The 16,400-nt window shown below is 42.8% G+C and overlaps 1 protein-coding gene across 2 annotated transcripts in view; it reads right to left on the bottom strand.

Annotated features, from left to right (window-relative positions):
* map4k3a (mitogen-activated protein kinase kinase kinase kinase 3a) overlaps positions 1-16,400 on the bottom strand; it is an 84,821-nt gene that overhangs the window by 34,984 nt on the left and 33,437 nt on the right. For both annotated transcript variants that reach the window (XM_036949775.1, XM_036949774.1), the window contains exons 3-11: positions 9,267-9,357; positions 8,624-8,688; positions 6,373-6,428; positions 5,668-5,715; positions 5,035-5,077; positions 4,300-4,372; positions 1,425-1,556; positions 718-780; positions 212-293 (exon numbers count right to left, since the gene is read on the bottom strand). In XM_036949775.1, coding sequence (XP_036805670.1) covers positions 212-293; positions 718-780; positions 1,425-1,556; positions 4,300-4,372; positions 5,035-5,077; positions 5,668-5,715; positions 6,373-6,428; positions 8,624-8,688; positions 9,267-9,357 — 653 coding nt within the window. The remainder of the gene's footprint in view (positions 1-211; positions 294-717; positions 781-1,424; positions 1,557-4,299; positions 4,373-5,034; positions 5,078-5,667; positions 5,716-6,372; positions 6,429-8,623; positions 8,689-9,266; positions 9,358-16,400) is intronic.

Here is a 16,400-nt window from a genome sequence, read left to right as displayed (position 1 = left end):
TTTAAACTTCATATTGCCCGTTTAACCAGTCTACATATAACAAATGCAAAGAGGGCTCTAGTTCCAAATATTCACACTATTTCACTAAATCTTGACCTTGAACATTTGAACGGGTTACTTACAAACAATGCTCTATGGGTTGTCACTGCGGCAACCAAATCCCTTGATCTACACAATGACGTCACTACAATCCCATTGCTGATCATCTTACCTGCAGCAGCTTGTCTGAAGAGGGCCTTTTCTTTGGATTTTTCGTCAACGATATCTTTACAAAATGATGAAAATTACTGGTCCTTGGGGAGAGAGAACGAAATTGGATTAAAAAAATATATATTCCGCCCATTCGATCATAAATATTCCATTTATATGCTAATAACGATCAAACCTCTTTGGGATGAAACCTGACCCCATATTATGTGTAAATCAAGTTAGGCTGTCAATTCTCCAGCCCCTCTCCACAAAAAAAACAGCCTTTCTCGGAGTCCAATGACATCGACACGAATCTGAGGCTCCTTTAACGCCGTGACAGGCGTGTCTGACTGTTAATATTTTAGCAGCATTTTGATTTGATTCGTTAATATTGTATTACATCTTTTTTTCCCATCCAGTTCTAATGTATAAGAGTTGGGGTGGGAGAGGACGGTGTGTTCAAGTAGCGAAATAGAACTGGCCAGAGTGTAGGTAATGTTGCAGGCAGCAACCCTAAAAGACACTTACCACTTCACCTTGTCTTTCAACTTGGGTGGCTGGAAGTTACTTTTGGTCATTAAAAACAGGGCCCTGAGGGGGAAAAAAAAAAGTGCAGTTGTGTATTTAAGGAAATCAGTCCTTACACTTACTCCTTGCTTTTAATCCTTGCTTTTACTCAGAGGTGCTAACTTACTAAGCATACATTTAAAATAATGATGTTCTGCTTTCTCTATGTTCTGCAAATGCATACAACGAGTTCGTAGAGTCATTGCATGTTAGAAATATGGGACCAAATAACTAACTTTTGACTACTTCAATACACTATAAGTGAATTTCTCCGAATACTACAGACTTCTTCAAATGGGGGACTAGCTACATAAAGTGCTTTCATTTCTTAACGCTAAAACAGATAAGTATGAAAATAACCTCAAATAAAAGGTGCCATTCTGTACTGTCACCTCAAATGAAACATTTTATCTCAAATCCAAAATCCTTGAGTATAGAGCCCCAAAAAAGATATGCTTCCCTGTCCAAATACATATGTGGGGTGTGAGTGTATACGATTCCCCTGCCTGTATGGATAAGAATCCCGGCACCTACTGGCCCCTTCTCTCTGTCTGCTCTTCATTTCATAACGGTCTCTGTCAAAAACAACAAAATAGGAAAGGAGAGTCCACTCTCCTTTAAAAAAAGAAAAGAACCCTGGTCTGATACCAACGGGTCCAAACACTAACCTCATCGGGTGAAGGTCGAACATGGGCGGCTGCAGCTCTGCCAGCTCGATGGCGGTGATGCCCACTGCCCAGATGTCGCACAGGTGGTTGTACCCGCCCTTCCTCTCCACGGCTGCCACCTCGGGTGCCATCCTGCACACAGGGAGTCGGCTCAGTCAAATGAACCGTTCACCACATAGCCTTGGCACAGGCAATAGCAATTAACACTACAGGGTCATCTCAACCAACTCACACTGATCTCTCAACTCACACTCTATAACCAACTGTGCCAATAACTCGCTTATAAATGTTTAGAAATATGAACACATTTTGTAAATATTTCAAAACTTTTGTTTAGCGGTGGCGCAACCACTAGAGCCGCCAAGTGGGGGGCCACTAAAATGTTTTGCCCCCACGGTCAGGGGTGGCAACCCACCCAAATCTCGCTTAAGGCCCCAAAATGGCCTTATCCAGAGCGACTTACAGGAGCAATTAGGGTTAAGTTACTTGCTCAAGGGCACAGACACACCTAGTTGGCTCAGGGATTGAAACCAGCAACCTTTCGGTTACTGGCCCAACGCGCATAACCACTAGGCTACCTGCCGCCCATCATCAATCAATATAAATCAGAATATGTTTGACTCGTTAACTCCCTAGACTAGAGTCGAAGCCCTGCCTAAGCTAGGCGGGGGTTCTACTAAGCTAACATATGGAATTGTTTTAAGGTCATACCAAAGATCCTTTAGTTATTTGATTTAGAATTTTAAGACCCCTTGAAATATAAAAAAAAATGAATAAAACTAGCCCATAATAAAATTAGCCCATACGAACATATTGAATAACAGTCACTACATGGAACAACAGATAGTAGCCCCCCAAAAAATCTAAAGGAAGTTTGTTCTGAAGTGTCTGTCCTACAGTGCTTTGAAAATGTATTTTCCCCCTTTCTGATTTTCTCTATTTTTGCATATTTTTGATACTGAATGTTATCAGATCTTCAATCAAAACCTAATATCAAATAAAGGGAACCTGAGTGAACAGATAACACAACAATTACATATTTATTTCATAAACAAAGTTATGCAACACCCAATGCTCCTGTGCCAATAACTGTTTGTTCCACCTTTAGCTGCAATGACTCCGACCTAACACTTCCTGTAGTTGTTGATCAGTCTCTCACGTCGCTGTGGAGGAATTGTGGCCCACTCTTGCATGCAGAACTTACTGTAACTCAGCAACACTTGTGGGTTTTCAAGCATGAACTACTTGTTTCAAGTCCTGCCACATCATCTCATTTGGGATTAGGTCTGGACATTAATAGGCCATTCCAAAACTAAAAATGTGTTGCTTTTTAGACATTTTCATGTAGACTTGATTGTGTGTTTTTGGATCATTGCCTTGCTGCATGACCCAGCTGCACTTCAGATTCAGCTCACAGATGGATGGCCTGACATTCTCCTGAAGAATTCTCTGATACAGAGCAGAATTCATGGTTCCTTCTATTAAGGCAAGTCGTCCAGGTACTAAGGCAGCAAAGCATACCCACACCATCACACTCCCACCACCATGCTTGACTGTTGGTATGAGGTTCTTACTGTGGAATGCAGTGTTTGGTTTTCGCCAAGCATAATAATTATAATAATACATGGGACTATATATGGGGCGGCAAGTAGCCTAGTGGTTAGAGCGTTGGACTAGTAACCAAAAGGTTGAAAGATCGAATCCCCGAGCTGACAAGGTAAAAATATGTCGTTCTGCCCCTGAACATTTTTTTTTTTAAATTACATTGAGCTTTATAGATCTTGAAAAGAAAAACTACAAAATAGGAGTCAAAACAAAACATCAGACTAAACAAAACATGAATAAAGAGAGGGGTGGGCTCAAAGCAGGGAAAGAGTGTGATGCATGTATGGGAAGGGTAGGGTCAGGATTTAAATGCCAACATGGTTTAGGGTAAGGGGCAGCTTTGGGGTTAAGATATGAACCCAGTTTAGGGTAAGGGGCTGGATTGGGGTGAGGATACGAACCCAGTTTAGGGTAAGGGGCTGGATTGGGGTGAGGATACGAACCCAGTTTAGGGTAAGGGGCTGGATTGGGGTGAGGATACAAACCCAGTTTAGGGTAAGGGGCTGGATTGGGGTTAGGATACGAACCCAGTTTAGGGTAGGGGCGGCATTGGGGTTAAGATATATAAATATATATTATATATAAATATATATATATATTATATATATATATATTCTACTAGCTTTGTAGTTTGCAATGCAAAACATGTTTAGACTTGCATATCTTTTTGTCAAGCATTCTCAAACTGTGAAAATCTCTGGTGACAGACACGCATTGAAATGTGTATTTAAGCCCTAATTTCTGTCACTAGACTTTCTCCATATATACACTTACATTTAAAAAAATTCAACTGGTACCTTCAGACAAGTCTTGTGAGGCTTGTGGGGGCCGTATAGAAAAACAGAGAACGCCATCGTGTTTGTGCGTCTCATCTTTCAATAGTCGTAATGGTTTTTGTAGGCCAAACCGTTCGAACGCTACAGACGTTTTCGTAAGAAGACCAATTTTCGGGATGTCTCATGGTCCGACAAACACCGCTCTAGCTCTACCACCTATTACTGCATATGCGGAAGGGCAACATCGGCAGATGCAATGCAGAAAAAACATCTCTCCAACTTAAACTGATAGATTTTGATGGGGATGTTTTTATTATGCGGGCCGCGGAAATCGGCTCTAAGGGGTCCAACACCTTTTAAAATCAATTGAAGGGCACATTCATATCCTGCTTGACAAAATGGCGGACGATAGATCCATGGATAGATTCCCCTGACTTGGGTATCAAGGGAGAGAGAGAATCGATAGAAGGGGGGGAAGTGATGAAGGACGTTACCAGTAAGGTGTGCCGATGAAGGATTTTCTCTTGGCAATGGTCATCGTGATTTGGGCCGAGACGCCAAAGTCAGCTGCAGAGGAAAAGAAAGACGTGAGAAGCCTGACTTTGTAGTTATATCTACATGAGGCCTCCATTAAGCATAAATAATTGTGCATTTTTATTAACATGTCGTTACTCACCAATGAATGATTTGTAAATGATTTGTTTAAAGTCAGAGTTACATTAATACAGTAACAGTTTATCAGGAATAAATGGCTAATAAATGTCCAAATGCAATCAACAACAGTTTATCATGAATACAGTGAACTTCTAATACACGTTTGATGATGATAAACTATGCATAATTATGCATAACGATGTTGAAATCAATTCAAATCATGCAATGCTCATGTATTGTAATAACTATACATCTTTTGTAAGCTGCCACAGGTAATATTACGAATACGATATAAAGTGTAGTGTTAGCACTGATACAATTATCACTGTCCAAGCTGACTCGATTTCACCTACTACACACATTGAATAGGAAAGCACGCACACACACACAGAAAGAGAGAGAGAGGACAGACAGAGAGACAGAATGTGAAAGCAGACGGTGCTCTTCACAGCCAAGCGCAATTAACAGCTTGTCAATCTTCGCCAGGTGAGGATTCACGCGCTCATCAACTTGCCATGATTCATCATATTGAAACACACATCAAAAGGAAACAGTTGCACGCCGGGACTCCTTACCTAGTTTGACGTACCCGTTGTCTGTCAACAGTATGTTTGCTCCCTTTGTGCACATAAAAGAAGATCAGAACGTCACAATGGATCTGCAGTTGCATAGGCCTATGGAAGCGCTTAGTACGTTTTGACCTATTTTTCCCCCTCAACAACGTATAACTAACTCGTATCTGCACATTTTCAGTGCAACTTCATTTCTGCAGCAGTCTCTTAACAAGGCCATCTATCAAAAGGAAACTTCACAGGGGAAAGACCGAAACGGGAAAAGCCTGGAGTGACTTTGAAAGATGTCTTGTGGGGATTCAAATGGTGGCCATTAGTGTCAGAAATGTTTTTATAATGGCTATGGCACATCTATGCCAAGAAATTCCAGAGGAGGACACTAAAACTACTGTCAATGTAATTGTACATGTCTGGGTAAAGGTGTTGTTGGTCTATTTGTGTGTGCGTACAAGCTTGTGTAAAATTACTTCCTTAATAAAAGAGGACAATAACCTCTATTCTATCCTAATCTACACAATGTATTCCTGGTTGAAACGGTTATTGTCCCAGTCCCACCTTACCTTTGTCTTTGTGCACTCTATTCTATGCAATGGAAGCCATGTATTCCTGCTACAATTTGCCATTTTCCCACCTTACCTTTATGTCTCTGTGCATTTTCCCTTTGTTGTGTAGATAGTAGAGACCCTGTGGAGGGAAACATGCCTACAGTGAGTCAGTCCATTGACCTCTTCTCAAATAATATCCCATCCTAATATGTTGTCCCTTTTTGGCATCCAACCAAAATCAGCCACATATACTTTTCCAAAGCATGAGAGCATTGTCATTTAACCAGGAAAGCAAAATATGGGATTTATTATGGTATAATAGTTGTGTATCAAAATCAAACAAATCAATGACAACAATAGTCCTTACGATGTTGCTATGCAGGTCGACTACTGGTTAGAGCATTGGGTCAGTAACCGAAAGGTTTCTGGATCAAATCCCCAAACCGACAAGGTAAAAATCTGTCGTTCTGCCCCTGATCAAGGCAGTTAACCCACTGTTTCCCGGGCGCCAAAGACGTAGATGTCGATTGAGACAGCCCCCCCGCAGCTCTCTGATTCAGAGGGGTTGGGTTAAATGCCGAAGACACATTTCAGTTGAAGGCATTCAGTTGTACAACTGACTAGGTATCTCCCTTTCCTTTCCTATTGCTAAAGGCTGCTTTCAGTCTCATTTCGAGTGGATGGGTCAAATCAAAGGTAAGAGGACGTTCAAAGGCAACACTTTGAGATGAAAGACGTGTGTCAGAAGAAGAGTGAACGCTTGAGCGTTTGGAGGAGGCAAACTGAATTGACGTACCTGAAGAGTTTCTCGAGACACGTAGGCTATTTGTGATTCTGTGAGAGGCCCCGTCACTGAAAGATAAGGAGAGACATAGTTGGAGCCTGAGAAGCACACGTGCTTTATTAAAACGTTCCTCGGCCGTTGGTGCCTGAGACAACATCTGGTACCTGAACTCAAATGTATCATGTATATCTTTAATATTGTTTAAGCTAAAGGTCTTACTTGGGCACATATCAGCATTTCAAGCCACATTTGAAGTATTTGTGTCATTTAACCCCAGCGTCAACCAAATCACATCAAATCAACAATAGGGTCCACAACTGGATGTTGATCTGACAGCTTTACCTGGCAACGTTAGGTTATTTCAAGGTGATTATTGGGGCTATAGAACAGACCAGGCACAACAGAACCCTATTTAAAACAGAACAAAAAAATAGATTTGCTACTGAATTAAATAGAGCTAGATTCTTCTTAGATTTCAATATCATTTATAGTACTATATAGGAAACGGTATATTCTCAATGAGATCGCCTGTATAAACAAATAAAACTGTCTATTCAAACATGATCCTCTGGAATTTGCTCGCCCGTCCGTCTGTCTGTCTTCAGTTTGAGTGAGAACACGCATCATACACCATCCTGCTTCAATCCTAGGCTGTGTGAGGGCTTTGGCCATACCGTTGAGAGGCTAATCTTCTTAGAGTCTCTACAAAGTAGATTGCAAGCCATGATAGCACCAGTTGATTGGGGTCTGATTAAAAGGTGCAGTCAGTCACATGACAGGGCTAATTAAACTAACGTTCTCTTAGGCCTCTAAGGGGTATATCAAAAAGCAGGGTCACCAAGTTAGTCAGTTCAATCAATTATAACATTCCCATTTCAAGCTTATCTTTCCAAAAAACGATGACGTTAATTCCAAATATTTACACAGGTTAGCTGGCAACTCATTGACCCTGTTTCAATTGGGAAACTCAGTTGAAAATGACCTCCTACCTTTATATTCTGTCTTTCTTTCATCGGCACTGACCTGAAATAACCTATACAGTTGACAGCATACTCCCAGCTATGGTCTACCATACTGCTTTCACCTATCCTCCATGTTCAGATCAATGCAGACGGAGAGGAAGCTATGTTAGACTATTGACATGCCCCCTTGACCTCCCCCGCCACCTGCCTACAGGGCGGGTCTAAAACCTTGTTAAAAATACCCAACATCTAAAACGACTGAGGTTAAAAGGTCCGAGGAATGTAACGACACAACGAAACTACAGGGCATTTCAGACCCCTTCCGTTTCGGGGACCCTCTATTTACACCGGAGACGTAGACGGAGCCTTGGGTTGGGGACATTACGAGCAGCGCGTCGTCTCCGTGGCAGCGGGGAGCTGATATGTGGGAGGCTGAGATCAACGGTACTTGGCGGTGTCGACTGCTGTTCTGTCTCTCTAACGAGGGGCCTCGCAGCCGACTGAGCCCAGCACAGTCATTAAGAGCAGAATCAACACGGTCTCTGAGAGTGTATGTGTGTGCGCGCACAAGTGCGACAGCAGCTGCTTAACACAGCCGCTCTAATGACCTGTGCTTTAAATGGGCAATCTGCAGTTCAAACAATTACAAAGACGTCATGCCACCACTGCTTTCGTACACAACTCCGGGATGAGGCCTGGAGAAATGTAACTACTCCAATGTATAGATGGATGCTATGGATGAAAGGACTGACCATCCATGACATCAAACTTATAGTTTTAGCCATGTTTTAAACCCATACAGTGTTTGTTTACAACTTACAATGTTTACAAACATTGGAGTAAAACCAGCTTATATTTTGGGTTGTGTTGGGGTAAGACAGTTGAACTAAGCGCAAGGCAATTTATAAATTATATCCTTCCCGAATTAAAATGGGTATATATATCATCTCTTTTAAAGTCCAAAAATGGACGTAGCAACTGCAGATTCTCCCTTTAACAACCAAGACAAGAAGAAGAAAAAGAGTAATAAGAATCTGTTAACTGTCTGTCTGGTTATGTGGTAGGAGCTAAGTTACTTCCTACACTGCAACCGATTCCCTCTGGGCCGTGGCATAAAGTAGTGTACTATAAAGGGAATAGGGTGCCATTTGGGACGTACCCCTAGTAAGAGGACGCCTAGCTTGAGTGAGGAATTAGCTTAAAACCACACACTGAAACGTATTGAATTTGGCTTCATTGTACCGGTTGAACCAGCTGTCATTTTTTCAAATATGTGTGTGTATGTTGTTGTGTATACTTACCATGATATATGTCTTGTAGGGACCCTCCCCCGCAATATTCCATACATATCCATAATTTATCTCTCCTGTAAAGAGCAAAAGGAAACAAATTACATTACAATCGATACTGTACGTCTCAAAATAGTCTGAGTAAAAACCAAACGCTAGGGGGCGGGGTGGAGTCTGGGGGGGTAGAGCGAGAGTATGAGGAGGATGACTGCTTTTGGGAGTCTTTTGTAGATCGTGACACAGCATGATGCGGTTTGGCTATTAGGCCACAACCGCCTTCCGGGCAACCAACGCGTTGAAACTTCCCTCTCTTCAGCCCCTGCAACTTCTCAGTATGGCCACCCTCCACCTCCCCTTGTCTTGAGCAGTTCAATACAAAGTATTTCCCTAGAGCTAGCAATTAGCCACATCGCTAGCTAGCGTTAGTGCGGCTAGGTTGGACCAGAGGCTCTGACTGTAGCTTGACTGCAGTGGAGTAAGACTCCACGCTGAGCCTGTGTGTGTGGTGTGCGGTGTGTGTTCGTGTGTGTATACTTCCTAGCCTGTGAGTGGCTGGGAATTGACTGAGCCAGGGCAGGGGTGGAGGAGGGAAGGGTAGGGTAGGTTAGGGATGGTGACGGAGGGAGCGCGGGGTGCGGGCCTTTAAATATGCTACCTTAAGTAACTGCCAAAGTAGGCCACGATGTTAGAGTGCTTGCAGTCCTTCATCATGACGATTTCCTGCTGCACCACCACGAAGTCCTCCCCTGTGGAGAGACGGCAGACGTGAGAGAGCAGGTGAGGAGAGAGACAAATTCACATATGTACATAAACACACATTTATAAACACATACACAAACGTATGTAAACACACTTGAATGACTTTAAAAGGAACTTCAGTTGGTTCTACATGAATAAAATAAGTTTGAATTATTAATGTTTTGATGCAGACACACGCTTAAACCACCTCGCTGAACCAAAGCACTCTGGCAAGACTAGCTGGGAACTTACAGAATTGGCCAAAAAAAAGTAAGTAGACTCCTCTCTGTCTCTAAACAAGTACCAACTGTGCATTAGTCTACATACTGACCCGGATGTGCAGAGATAATGGCTCGGAGGATTGATTTAGCAGAATCAATGCGTTATTTGTAATCTATGCTAGTCCCTTTTGATGAAGGCATCTGTCAAACTGGCAAAGCTATCACTGCAAACATTAAGCTCCACACCTCCCAAATGAGGACCATACATCTCAGAATCAATGAGCCGCACAACGTCCAACTACGATCACTGAGGGGAATCAATTCCACAGATCATAATTACACAGGCTGGGAATATTCCGTTTGGCAGCTTGTCAACACCACCAGAAGGCCAGTGTTTCCCGACACTCAACGCTATTCTAACGCAGGGGAACGTGATGGGCTTGGAAACTGGGGAAATAGAAACCAATAGAAGCTATGTTTTGGTGGGGGCCTGTCTCCTTGAGGGTGCACTCAAAACACACAATCAAAACACATGCACACACTCACAGATAATAAATTATCTTAATGACAAGGCGGCAGTGAATAGCCCTTGACGAAAACCCGCTGGGGATGCTTGCTTTTCGTTTTTAGCAGCTCTGTCAATATGGGATGCGTGCTGCACATTCAAACCCGGCACTCTCCATCAGCAAGTTAGCACTAGCACTGTTGCTAGGTCAGCGCATTTCTCCCAGGCAGAGCTATTGAGCGCAGCTCCACCCGATGCTTCTTCAGAGGAAGAAGCAGGGCACGATTATTGGCTTTAACGAGAAATGACTGCCCATGAAGCTCTCCCTCGCCTTCGATTGGCCCAAGGGACAAACGGCGGGGCCTGGTTGATTGTCGAAAAAAAGAGATTCTCATCCAATGTCCCCTGGGGTTCGTGGACCTGACGGCGCCGATCTGGGCTGACCTTGATCTCCGTCTCGGGTCTCAACGTCTATAAACGTGTGCGCCGGGACAAACGCTTTGGAGGAGCGCGAGAGAGAACAAAGTCACTTTAGTGTGACTGCTGGCTTAATGATGGACGCTCCAGGCCTCATTAAAAAGCTGACCATTTATTTTTTTTACACCTCCCTCTTTATCTCTCTCGCCACTATTCAATATTTCTAAGCCGGTCGCTTGCTCCGCGTTCAAAATTCCTTCTGTAGTCTCAATGAGAGATGAAAATAAATATGTATGCTGGCTTACGTAATGGCTCATTAACATGTATGTAACGTGCTGGATATGCAAAGCGAGGGTTGTCTATAGCGTTGGCGCTGCAGCAACAACAACAAAAAAAAGAAGAAAGTTTACTCGAACCCTTATGATGAATGAAATATCGGTGGGGGGGTTTTGCGGGTCTTTTTCTGCTTACGGCCTCCTCCTGAGGGAGTGTCCTAGGATTCACTTTCAACAGTGACCAAGGTCAGATGGCCCTGGTGCTTCCTGTCGTGGTGAGCCTGTCCTTCTCCGGTGACGCGGTGACATTTTTCCAGCACAGAGGGGATTGGAGAGAGGAGCTGACTGTGTAGGATGCTCTGGGGGTGAAGTTTCCCCTAGGTACAGATCCAGGATCAGCGTCTCCTGCTCCAATCATAACGTTAACCATTCGTTGGGAAAAGGCTAAACTGACCCAAGATCAGTGTCTATGGGGCAAGTAGGACTGGGGGAGAAGCCTACTACTGACTGCAATCGCCTCTATGTGCTAACACCAAAGGAGTGACTTTGGATAAACTCCTGCACAATTATCTCGAGCTTGCCAGAATCAGTCTTTGGACTCAAAACAATTTCTAAATATGTTATATTTAGAACACAAGTGGAGGTTTACTGGCTTGTTACAGAGATGTAATGTAAGTTGAATTGCCTACATGTTGTTTTTTTTAAGTTAAGAACATGGTGTTAACAATGAATCATTCTAAAAGTATTTTTTTCTTCTGTCATTCATTTACTCTATTCTTTTTGATCACAATTTCCTACAAATACATGGAATGAAGTATTAATCTGCAGTTACAAAACAGTGTTTAATATTAACATTCTGGTCACTAAGACCTTACATATTGTAACTGTATGGACCAAATGGTTGTTTTTTATTTGGGCTATTTAGCAAACATGTTTGGCAAGGAATAAAGACTTTTATTGCTGACCCCAGAAGAGTAGAGCTTACCTTAGCACAAGGATAATGGAATGCAGTTGCCCTTAAGCTCTGACATAAGGTCAGTTTCTTTGCAGCTTTACCCCCTGACCGGTGCAGTTTAAGCCTCCGGTCAAATGCAGTGCACTATGCAATAGGGTGCACCCTTTGGGATGCACACATACACTGACAGCAAGCAAGGACCACATAAATGTGATGGCTGTACAACCACAATCTCATGTTGGCTAACAGAAAATGGCTTAGAGTTGGAAGATACCATGGACGACTGGAAGCAATCAAGGTTGTGCTCATTAGGCACCAAACGGAAGAAAAAAGGAATTCAAAAACGGAATGCTCATTTTGGTTTTCCGTTGCAAAATGTTTTCAAACTTTTCCCGTTGTGTGCCCTAATGAACAGGATCCAGATTTGGTGGAGGGGGCCTTATGGAAACAGATTGTGATCTATTGGAGCAGTTACACAGATCTTGGCAGCCTCTAAGCCAGATTGTTGGGCTGTACATGGACAGCACAAAGCACAAGATGAAGATAAAGCCTGGCAGCCAGCCCAAATGAAAAGGAAACTGTGACCGAGATGCCATCTGAAAATCAAACAGCACAAATTAGAACAAATTGGAACAAGTAAAAAAAAAAAGAAGCAAATATGAAATGACTTCTTTGAATTCTGCACAGCACGCCACTAAAGCGAGATAAGCCAATTAGACCAAAGCAAACTGTTGCTAGGGAATATTAGTTGGGCTAAAGCTTTGAAAGCATCTTTGGGAAACAGTTTTACATTTGAGATTGAAACAGACAGGCAGATATAACAAGGTGCTGAATATGGTGTCCGGCGTTGGTTAACTGTGACATGTTAGAGGGTGTTAGCCGCCCACCCTTGGTGTGTGTGTGTGTGTGTGTGTGTGTGTGTATGTGTGTGTGTGTGTGTGTCCACTCCACACACTATGAATAGTCAATCTGTCAGCCTATGTCTAGCCTACGTAGGTTCCCATGGTCCTGGCATTGGCGACACACCTCGAGCCATCGACCCTGTCGCCACGAAACGCACTCCTGGACATCATGGCGACATCTGTCAAGAGTGCCAGCTGCCCTGGCCGTGATGCGTACTGACAAGCACCTCCATGTCACTCCACGCTGTCACGGTGGATTGTGGCACCTTCCCCTCGTGTTGCCGTGCTGTTGGCATTTTAAGAGGTAGGGTGAAAACCTTGGCAGCATGAATGTTAGATGGGGTTCCTGCACTGCGTTAGCAGGAATGGCTAATAAGAGACCTCCGGGCTGAACTCCACCGCATGTGGTCGACCTGATAAATGCGGGCACACACACACACTCTCCCTCTCTCGCTTTAAAGCTTCTGACCACTTTCCAGCTCCAATTGTCACCGTCAATCTAACCATCAAAGGCCTGTCAAGTGCATTCTCTACCTCTAATGCACTGTAAGAAGACAATAAGCATTTCAACCCTAAACATCCGCAAGGGAAGTTCAAACGACATCAGAAACCCCATCTTGATTTTTTTTATTTAACCAGGTAGGCCAGTTGAGAACAAGTTCTCATTTACAACTGCGACCTGGCCAACAACACAGAGTTACACATAAACAAACATACAGTCAATAACACAATAGAAAATATATGTACAGTGTGTGCAAATGTAGAAGATTAGGGAGGTAAGGCAATAAATAGGCCATAGAGGCAAAAATAATTAACATTTAGCATTAATCCTGGAGTGATAGATGTGCAGATGATGATGTGCAAGTAGAGATAATGGGGTTCAAAAGAGCAAAAAGATAAATAACAACATGGGGATGAGGTAGTTGGATGGGCTATTTACAGATCGGCTGTGTACAGGTACAGTGATCGGTAAGCTGCTCTGACAGCTGATGCTTAAAGTTAGAGAGGGAGATATAAGTCTCCAGCTTCAGTGATTTTGCAATTTGTGCCAGTCATTGGCAGCAGAGAACTGGAAGGAAAGGCAGCCAAAGGAAGTGTTGGCTTTGGGGATGACCAGTGAAATATACATTCTGGAGTGCGTGCTACGGGTAGGTGTTGCTATGGTGACCAGTGAGCTGAGATAAGGCAGGGTTTTACCTAGCAGAGACTTATAGATGATCTGGAGCCAGTGGATTTGGCGACGAATATGTAACAAAGTCCCCACCCAATGGGCCCCGGTAAAAGGTAGTGCACAATATAGGGAATAATCATTTGAAATGCAACCTTGAAGTGACTGGAATTCCCAACAACACAGAGATGTCACAGTACAGGGTTCTTTTATGATAAACAGGCTCACACACCTAACATTGATGGTCTTTCATAAAGGGGGCTTTGAAAAAAGTGCCTTGAGTGACTACATGCAGAAGACAATGATACTCTGTAAGGACTGCTTACAAGGTAAGGTTACAAATATGTAATTTTGTAATTTGGCTTACTATCCCTTTATATAAATAAAACATGGTTAACAGTAAGCTGTGGATGATAATACAACTGACACAAATCAAATGTTTGAAATGATCATGGCACCACGAGCACAACCTAAAAATATGCCACAAATAAACCCAAAATCAATTCCTGTTATTGTAGAATTATGCAGTGTCCTTACAAGAACGGACACACGAAGGGAGAGGAAAGTTGCAGCAAATCAATAGTGCCTCTTAACGTTAGAAGCGCTACGACAGAGGTCCCCCAGTCCAAAAGCCTTGCAGAAATACTCCAGTCTTGTGTGTCTATACTAAAGCCGCTTCCAAAATGGAACCCTAATTCCCTATGTAGTGCACAATTATTTCATTCTTTCCTAAATAGGGAATAGGGTGCCATTAGGGACACATGACCAAAAGCAAGGCAGGAGCTGTCACAGCGGATATGGTAAAGAGGTGGTTTGACATTAAAAGGAGAGGATTGGGAGAGTCAGGGGGCGGTTCAATACTGACTGACCCCTCAACCTTCCACCCAAGAATAGCTTTGGTTGTTGAAGAACACACTCACGTACAAGGACAACAACACACACGGCCACACGTGCACACACACACACACACAAAATTATGAAAGTTAACATTGGATAGCTACAGATGTAGTAACTTCATTTGAGCCAGTTTGCTACAGCAGGAAAATAATCCTGCAGCAACAGGAAATGTGAATTATTATAATTTATGGACATTTTTGTAGGGGTTGATACATTTTCTTGGAAGGGAAAATTAAGTCTGAAATGTCAAAGTGGAAATTACAAACTTCAGAAGCCTTTTTAAAACCGCAAATACACCACACGTTTTAAATGTCCTGTACTGTAGGAAAATTCTCCTGCAACGGGTTAATCAAATTATGATCCTATTCTGTACTGTAGATTTAACGGACTGCCTGAAAGTTGAATATTAGTGGTAACACACACAAGCGTGCTTCACATGAGCAGGGGCTGTATGTAGTAGTGTTCATTATTTCTATAGGAGCTAGTTCTTCCTGTCTGAACTCTTACCAGCCGCAACGTCAGATGGTACCCCACAAGTCTCAGGCTGCATATCTGTACACACACCCGCACACACATAGATAACCGCACACAATTTCACACACACACTCACGTGCACGCACAGTCCATCAAGCCTACCACCTGCTGACACCCAGTCTCACAAGCCAAACTCAAAGTGAATCCCTGTTGATTTATAGCAAGAAAATGTAAGTAAACATTTCTTTAGTCTCTAGCCTAGCCTACACCCACCAGTTCCCACTCCCTGGGTTGGTTCATCCCAACTATAGCATCAACAGTTAACTGTAAAATGAGTCTGAAAGTTGACCAAGACCAAAATGTTAATAAGATGTATCGAGTTCTTGTTTGATTCGGATTCTAAATAGCACCATACCTATTAGAATCAGTAAAATACCAATATAATATCATGTGACTGTACAAAATGAGAATTCCACATTGACTCCTAGCCACCCTTTTGTAGATCTGAAAGGATTGGATAGGTATAAGCAATAAAGTAATAGCTCCACTTTGTCATCAAATATTGTCGTGAGAAGGCTTATACAGTGCCTTGCGAAAGTATTCGGCCCCCTTGAACTTTGCGACCTTTTGCCACATTTCAGGCTTCAAACATAATGATATAAAACTGTATTTTTTTGTGAAGAACAACAACAAGTGGGACACAATCATGAAGTGGAACGACATTTATTGGATATTTCAAACTTTTTTAACAAATCAAAAACTGAAAACTTGGGCGTGCAAAATTATTCAGCCCCCTTAAGTTAATACTTTGTAGCGCCACCTTTTGCTGCGATTACAGCTGTAAGTCGCTTGGGGTATGCCTCTATCAGTTTTGCACATCGAGAGACTGACATTTTTTCCCATTCCTCCTTGCAAAACAGCTCGAGCTCAGTGAGGTTGGATGGAGAGCATTTGTGAACAGCAGTTTTCAGTTCTTTCCACAGATTCTCGATTGGATTCAGGTCTGGACTTTGACTTGGCCATTCTAACACCTGGATATGTTTATTTTTGAACCATTCCATTGTAGATTTTGCTTTATGTTTTGGATCATTGTCTTGTTGGAAGACAAATCTCCGTCCCAGTCTCAGGTCTTTTGCAGACTCCATCAGGTTTTCTTCCAGAATGGTCCTGTATTTGGCTCCATCCATCTTCCCATCAATTTTAACCATCTTCCCTGTCCCTGCTGAAGAAAAGCAAG

The sequence above is a fragment of the Oncorhynchus mykiss genome, chromosome 17 (genome assembly GCF_013265735.2).
Source record: "Oncorhynchus mykiss isolate Arlee chromosome 17, USDA_OmykA_1.1, whole genome shotgun sequence".
In the NCBI taxonomy this organism is placed as follows: Eukaryota; Metazoa; Chordata; class Actinopteri; order Salmoniformes; family Salmonidae; genus Oncorhynchus; species Oncorhynchus mykiss.
Note: the sequence above shows the minus strand (reverse complement) of the source record. Positions and strands in the feature narration are given on the sequence as shown.